Source organism: Macaca fascicularis, chromosome 3 (assembly GCF_037993035.2).
Source record: "Macaca fascicularis isolate 582-1 chromosome 3, T2T-MFA8v1.1".
NCBI lineage: Eukaryota > Metazoa > Chordata > Mammalia > Primates > Cercopithecidae > Macaca > Macaca fascicularis.
Genome location: NC_088377.1, coordinates 13,463,644 through 13,472,049, shown reverse-complemented (window position 1 = coordinate 13,472,049; position 8,406 = coordinate 13,463,644). Strand labels below are relative to the sequence as shown.

The window sequence follows — 8,406 nt, the reverse complement described above, 5'->3', positions numbered from 1 at the left end:
AATACAAAAACAATTAGCTGGGCATGGTGGCACGTGCCTATAATCCCAGTTACTTGGGAGGCCGAGGCACGAGAATGGCTTGAACCCAGGAGGCTAAGGTTGCAGTGGGCCACTGCACTCCAGCCTGGATGACAGAGTGAGGCTCCGTCTCAAAAAAAGAAAAAAATAGCCTACTTGTGTGGATCACTTACTATTTCCAGAACTATGTTAAGCATTTCCTCAGATTAATTCTCATACTTACAGACAGGGAAACAGTCTTGCAGTCACATAGCTAATAAGTGGCAGTGCCAGAATAAGGGAATAAGGGAGAAGTAAACCAACCTAAACTTAAATCCATAGGCCTCCAAGAATCCCAGCGCCCAAACCAGAATCGTCTAGTAACAACGCAACTGGAAGAATTCTTCCTACTGTGCCCTCCTCCCACCATTTTTATTCCACATAATCAAGCTGGCCACAGGCTTTTCCCAAAGTCAGCCATGCCCACACCTAAACATTTTCCTCTCCTTTGTTAATTCCCTGTGTTCTATTCTAAAGCCACCATAGCAGCAGTTTCCCCAAATTACATTTTTCTTTTTTGCTTTTTTTTTTTTTTGAAACAGAGTCTTGCTCTGTTGCCCACACTGGAGTGCAGTGGTGTGATCTCAGCTCACTGCAGCCTCTGCCTCCTGGGTTCAAGCAATTCTCCTGCCTCAGCCTTCCGAGTAGCTGGGATTACAGGCATGTGCCACCACACTTAGCTAATTTTCTGTATTTTTAGTAGAGACGGGTTTCACCATGTTGGCCAGGCTGATCTCGAATTCCTGACCTCAAGTAATCTGCCCGCCTCGGCCTCCCAAAGTACTGGGAGTACAGGCCTGGCCCCAAATTACATTTTTCAACATGTTCCAGGAGATAAATTTCCAAGTCTCAATAATAGAAAACACCATATAATTGACACCTTCTTCCTAAAGACATACAATGCACACTTCAAAAAAACTCTAAGGAAAGAACTTTACAGAATTTTAAAAAGGTGTTTTGGGGCCTAGTGTGGTGGTTTGCACCTCTAGTCCCAGCTATTCAGGAGGCTGAGGCAGGAGGATCACTTGAGCTCAGGAGTTCAAGGCCAGCCTGGGCAATACAGCCAAGATGGCTCTCTAAAAAAAAACTAAGCAAGAAGGTGGGGTGCAGTGGCTCACTCCTGTAATCCCAGCACTTTGGGAGGCCGAGGCGGGTGGATCACCTGAGGTCAGAAATTTGAGACCAACATGGTAAAACCATGTGTCTACTAAAAATACAAAAATTAGCTGGGTATAATGGTGCACACCTGTAACCCCAGCTACTTGGGAGGCTGAGGCACAAGAATCACTTGAACCCAGGAGACAGAGGCTGCAGTGAGCCGAGATCGTACCACTGCACTCCAGCCTGGGGAACAAGAGCAAAGCTCCCTCTGGAAAAAAAAAAATCAAGAAGTAAAGAAAAAACATGTTTAGACCTAGTTCAGCCCAGGGTTTCCCAAGCTTCTCTGACACACACACCTTTTCTCAGGTACACCTTCAGGGGCACCAGTGTTCTACAAACAACTTGGGAAAGGTGCAATTAAATCTAAAAAGGAGAGCTGAGTGTGGTGGTGCACACCTATAGTCCTACCTACTCAGTAGGCTGAGGGAAGGACTGCTTGAGCCAAGGAGTTCAAGGCAGTAGTGAGCTATAATCACGCCATAGCGTTCCAGCCTGGGCAAGAGTGAGACACTGTAAAAAGGACTCCATAAAAAAGAACAATGAAAACAAAGGCTCCTGAGTTAATGTTGTTACTGAAAACCCTTCCACCAGGGAAAAATGTAGACATCATGAGTTCAATGCACACGTGTCAAACCCTCTGGGGGCTCTTGCTCAAGGGGCCAATTATATGGCTTGATATCATCAATCTTTCAGTCTTCCAATTTCATTATGTTGATGCAAGTCAATGTCTTGTGTATATACACACATATATATAATGGAAAAATACAGCCTCTGGGTTTTTACTCAGTGGCAACAGCACAAGAAATACAAGGATCTTAGAGCAATAAAATGGAATACTCTGATAATACTGGTCCACACACAAAAGACACTCAGATTCAATGACCACTGAACCTATGTGACAGCTTGAGAACTTTAGTAAGAGAATCACATGCATTTGTAGATGATTAACAAAGATGCTGTCCTTTCTAACTCACAATATTTCTAAGAGTGGATACTAATATTATCTCTTTTATTATTAATTTTTTAGACAGAGTCTTGCTTTGTTGCCCAGGCTGGAGTGCAGTGGCGCAATCTTGGCTCACTGCAACCTCCGCCTTCCAGGTTCAAGCAATTCTCCCTGCCTCAGCCTCCCGAGTAGCTGGGATTACAGGCGTGCACCACCATGCCTGCCTAATTTGTTGTATTTTTAGCAGAGACTGGGTTTCAGTATGTTGGCCAGGCTGGTCTCAAACTCCTGATCTCATGATCTGCCTGCCCTGGCCTCCCAAAGTGCTGGGATTACAGTATAGGCGTGAGCCCCAACGCCCAACCACATTATCTCTTTTTTTAAAATGAGGAAACAGAAAATTAAGTGATTTGCTCACAACTAAAAAACAAATTCAGGGCTGGGCGTGGTGGCTCATGCCTGTCATCCTAGCACTTTGTGAAGTTGAGGTAGGTGGATGTGTTGAGACCAGGAGTTCACCCAGAACAGTATAGTGAGACCCCCGTCTCTACAAAAAACAACTTCTTGGTTTTTTTTTTTTTTTTTTGAGATGGAGTCTCACTCTGTCACCCAGGCTGGAGTACAGTGGCGCGATTTTGGCTCGCTGCAAGCTACGCCTCCCGGGTTCACGCCATTCTCTTGCCTCAGCCCCCCAAGTAGCTGGAACTACAGGCACTCACCACCACGCCCAGCTAATTTTTTTGTATTTTTAGTAGAGACGGGGTTTCACTGTGTTAATCAGGATAGTCTCCATCTCCTGGACCTCGTGATCCGCCCACCTCGGCCTCCCAAAACATTTTTTTAATTAATCAGGCGTGATGACACACACCTGTGGTCCCAGCTACTTGGAAAGCTGAGGTGAGAGGATTGCTTGAGCCCTAGCGTTTGAAGGTGCAGTGAGCTGTGATTGCACCACTGCACTCCAGCCTACGCAACAGAGTGAGATCTTGTCTTTCAAAAAAAAAAAAAAAAAAAAAGGAAAGAAAAATTCATGGCACAGTGAGAAATAGAAAAAAAAAGCTACCATTTCCAGTCAGTCTTCAGGGAAACCTTCAATAAACTTCACATGAGCATTTTACAAGTCTATTTCTTATTTTATAAACATAATTGCATATTTGTGTGTACTTGAATAATTGAAAACTGAACAGCAAATCAATGTTTATGGTTCATTTTCTCCAACAAACAACAATATTAAACTGTATGAGAAGTAATATTTATTGCAACAGGTTATGAGGTGGAAACAAGTAATTCGTCTTACAATTTGCTAGAAGCATGACAGAGCTTACTAACATTTTGAAGAAAAAACAGCAAAGAAAGACGTCATCAAACAAGATGGTATCTTGACAAAGGCACAGTGCTCCACAACTGCTTCATACTCTGTGCACAAGAAAGCCTCTCAGAGAGAGGAGAGGAGTGATGCCAAACGGGCTTGGATTTGAGCTGTGGACACTACCACTGCTATTATTCATACAACCAAGGCTCTACAACACCCCTCTGGAGAAAAAGTGCAACACAAAATCTGTGTAACAAAGGAAATCAAAAGTAGCAATAAGGGCCCAGAGGAATACAAACAGTGCAAATACAGTACTGCAAACTCAGTAAAAGGAGTTTTTTTATTGGAGTATGAACTTTCAAGTTGAAGATATATTTTGCAGGAACATTCACCCAAAGCTTGAGAGCTAGAGTGAAGAGAGACTTGCAGTGGATGAAACGCCTAATTTTTCACTTGGTGATAATTCCCTTTGGGAAGAAGTGCTTTATCTTTAATTATTCCACTTTTTGTTAAATGGTTCATGCTTTTAAACTGCGATTGTCTCAAACTTACTTGCTATTGAATTGTGTAACATAAGAAAACGGCAGGCTGCCAAAAGATAATCCCAGTGGATAATTTAAGCTGCTTTTACGAGAAGCATGGTGCTGAGCTGCCTTACACAGTCTTTTTACAGTAACCATAAAAAACTGAGTTGATTTGACCAGGTATTATCCCTCCTCACATAAAGTCATATTAGAGGAGTTCTTTTTAAAAGAAGCTTTCAAACTAGTCCTTTGGGCATTTAAAAAATCATTATATAAAAGTACACTTCTTCAATACATAAGAACAAACATTTTTCCTTTACAAAAAAAACTCATTTTTAGGCCAAAATAAATTACAACTTGCTGAAAACCTTTTATGGCTCAGTGCTCATTCCAGATATATGAAGCTATATATATATATATTTTATTTTTATTTTTATTTTTATTTGAGACAGAGTCTCGCTCTGTGGCCCAGGCTGGAGTGCAGTGGTGCGATCTCAGCTCACTGCAAACTCCGCCTCCTGGGTTCACGCCATTCTCCTGCCTCAGCCTCCCGAGTAGCTGGGACTACAGGTGCTCGCCACTATGCCCAGCTAATTTTTTGTATTTTTAGTAGAGACGGGGTTTCACCGTGTTAGTCAGGATGGTCTTGATCTCCTGACCTGGTGATCCGCCTGCCTCGGCCTCCCAAAGTGCTGGGATTACAGGTGTGAGCCACCGCGCCCGGCCAAAGCTGTATTTTTAGTACATCTTCAGAAATCAGAGATACTGAGAGAGAGTGGTTTTTTTTTGAGACGGAGTTTCACTTTGTGCCCCAGGCTAGAGTGCAGTGGCACAAACTCAGCTCACTGCAACCTCCGTCCCCAGGGTTCAAGCGATTCTCCTGCCTCAGCCTCCTGGGTAGCTGGGATTACAGGCACACACCACCACACCTGGCTAATTTTTGTATTTTTAGTAGATGGAGTTTCGCCACGTTGGCCAGGCTGGTCTCAAACTCCTGACCTCAAGCAATCCGCCTGCCTCGGCCTCCCAATGTTCTGGGATTACAGGCATGAGCCACCGTGCCCAGCCAGAGAGAGTGGTTACTTCTAAAATGACATGATGATATAACCCTGGCTCAGGGAACAGATCAAGTTCTAAATCTCAGGAATAAAAAACTGATACTCATTATCCAATTCATATAGTCTTGTATTATATACATATTAGTATTAACAGTCTACGCAATGAAAAATAAAGACGTTTCATAAAACTATTTCAAAACTCGGAACATAAAAATGTAAAGAAACAAAACATTTAGTGTACAATCTACTCCATTTGGCAATGTGTACTGAGAGATAAAAAACTTATCTACAAACAGAATATAACAAAAGGAAAATGTGACTTAAGAAGTGATCTCAGGTCCATAGCTCTTCAGTTCTTCCAAATTTGTAGATCAGAGTGCTAGAAAGATAGGAAAACAAATCATGAGGAAAAAACAGATGGAACAAGCAACACAAAATTCATTTTCTCAATATGCTTTGACAGGTACTTCACTGATTCCTTTCTATCAATTTAAAAAATTAAATTAGACATCATGGCAGTGTTGGTCTTAATTTGCTTATTTTGTAAAGCAGTCTGTTAACCACGATGGCTGAGCATAACTGTATTCTTTCTTAAAGCCTGGAAAGTTATAAATAGGCAACTTGTAAGGAAAAGAGACATTTCTCTATGACTCAGAAACAAAAAAAATGAATCAATACATCAAAAAAAATAAAAGAGAGAGAGAGACCATTCTCATAGTGACAGGCATTAGGGCCATTTTATGTCTTCAGGAGCCTACCATATCTAAACTACAGTAACTGAAGCACCCTACAACAGACCATACTGCAATTCTTCATTCCTTCAACAAATAATTATTGTGCACTGAAAACTGGTTATGTACCAAGCACCTAAGTGCTGGGATGAGACTTTGAGTCCAGACAAACTTGCTCCCTAGTGGAGCTAAGGGTCTAATAAGGAGACAATCAAATAAATATAAAATTCCAACTATAAAAAAAACGCTATAAATGAGAGGTGCAGTGTCCTAAGAGTGAAACATAAGGATCAGACCTAGTTAGAGAGGTCAGGAAAGGTTTTCCTGAGGAGTGGTGACTGAACTCAGATCCCAAAGAAGAGGGGGAATTATCTCGGCAAAGTGAGAGAGGGGATAAGGAGGTGGGAACAGAGAGATGGGACACTCCAGGGCCACGCATTGAGCTGTGGGCGTACTAAATGTTTTGGATTTGAATTGTCAGCAACCCAGGAAGGGATGTGAAGTAGGAATCTGGATATATGGTTTAGGCCTGGAAAGGGACATCTGTGACTCACTGGCATATAAGCAATAACTGGAGTCCTAAGTATACATGAGTTCACCCAGAGACAGAAAAATAACAAGGAGTTTCTTAAGGCCAAGAACAGAGCTTTAAGAGACTTCAAAAGGTAGTAGGCATGGAGTGGAGGATCAGCTTGCAAGGGAAACAGAGGAGTGACCAGAGATGTAAATAAAAGAGGCTGTACCCCAGAGCTTAGAACAGGTCCAGCTCAGAGGAAGCACACAGGCTGCCTGATAACTTGCCAGCCTCTGGGCAGAGCACATAGTTGACACGGCTGTCAGCTATGTCCACCTGAGCATACAAGGTTTCTGTTCATCCAACAGTCATTTAAGTGGATTCATCTACCACCACAAAGCGTTGAATCTGACCTTAAACTTAATCTATAAAGATTGCCTCAAATGTCTTCATAATAACTTATATCACCAGAAGGCTGTCAGTCACATGCCAAAGACATGTGACTGACAGCACGTAAGAAAGCAGAAACTGCCAAACATCTTTCAAAACCAGAATGTCAAGGCCATAAGGAGAAATCCAGGTAGAGCAGGGTGGTCTGAGAGTTGGGGGAGACCACATGGCTACAGTTTGCCACGCAGCATACCGACAGCCACACAGAGGGAACGCAGGAGATCTGCAGGGGGTGCTCCTTGAGTCTGTGGCTGAGTATTGATCAGTCTATACATAAGAGGAAACTACCCAAGTGAAGGAAAGAACCACTGGAAAGAACACATCCCACAGCTACCACAAGGCTGGAAGAGAGTTCACATTCTCACAAGTCGAGAAGAGAAACCTTGGAATACACGAAGCATCAGACCGTGGAAACACTCAAAGTACTGGTATGACTGCCTTAGTAAGCGGACAAATCAGTCCTGGGCTATAGCTGCTCTGGTCCTGCCTATAACAAAGCTTAAAAGACATAAAAGGACCAAACTGTTTCTGAGTCACCTAACTGCATCCCAAAACAAAGCTCAAAAACATTTAAAGGACTAACAAAGATCCAGTCCCAACAAATTGTATGCAAAGCACCAAATAAGGGAAAATAGGTCCAAAATGAAGAGCAAACAGAAGCAGAAAAAAATCAATAGAAGCAGATGCAGAAATGACACAGACAATTGGACAAGGACCCTGAGATAGCTATAAATATACTCTCTGTGTTCAAGAAGGTGGAAGAGGGCATGAGCATGTTAAAGAAAGACATCAGAAATATTTCTAAAGACCCAATCAAGCTTCTAGAGACAGAAAATACAACGTCTGAGATGAAAAAATCATTGGATGGCATAGATTAGACACTGCAGAAGTAGAGAGTAATTAATTTTTTTTTTTTTTTTGAGATGAAGTCTCATTCTCGTTCTGTTGCTCAGCAATGGTGCGATCTTAGCTCACTGCAACCTCAGCCTCCTGGGTTCAAGTGATTCTCCGGCCTCAGCCTTCCGAATAGCTGTTACAAGCATGCACCACCATGCCCAGCTAATGTCTGTATTTTTAGTAGAGATGAGGTTTCACCATGTTGGCCAGGCTGGTCTCGAACTCCTGACCTCAAGTGATCCACCCGTCTTGGCCTCCCAAAGTGCTGGGATTACAGGCGTGAGCCACCATGCCCAGCAGAGATTAATTTTAAAATGTAACAATAGAAACTATCCAAACTGAAACACAAAGAGGAAAAAAAAATCTGACCATTAGCGAGCTGTGAGACAACTTTAAGCAGTCTGTTATAACATGCAACTGAAATCCCAGAAGAAGGGTGGAGTGGATACAAAAAATGCTTGAAGAAATAATGGCTGAAAAGAATCTAGATTTGTTGATGAACTATAAACCCACAGATCCAAGAAACTCAATATACACCAAGTGAAAGGAATATGAAGAAAACTAGACCACAGTACATCATAATCAAATTACTTAAAACCAGTGACAAAAACAAAGTTTTTCAAGGCTTAGAATTTACTTAATGATTTATGGGGGGTGGGGACAGAGGCAGATAAAATTTTATAAATAAATACCTAAATATCCTATGTTGACATTAAAAGACATTCATTCTAGGCCGGGCATAGTGGTTCACACCTG

General features: G+C 42.2%; 1 protein-coding gene across 7 annotated transcripts in view; it reads right to left on the bottom strand.

Moving 5' to 3' along the window:
• Positions 1-3,399: 3,399 nt before the first annotated feature.
• Positions 3,400-8,406, bottom strand: part of TMEM50B (transmembrane protein 50B) — a 30,980-nt gene continuing 25,973 nt past the window's right edge. For all 7 annotated transcript variants that reach the window (XM_005548801.5, XM_045387753.3, XM_005548800.5 and 4 more), the window contains one exon: positions 3,400-5,437. In XM_005548801.5, the coding sequence (XP_005548858.1) occupies positions 5,392-5,437 (46 nt within the window). In that variant the 3' untranslated portion in view covers positions 3,400-5,391. The remainder of the gene's footprint in view (positions 5,438-8,406) is intronic.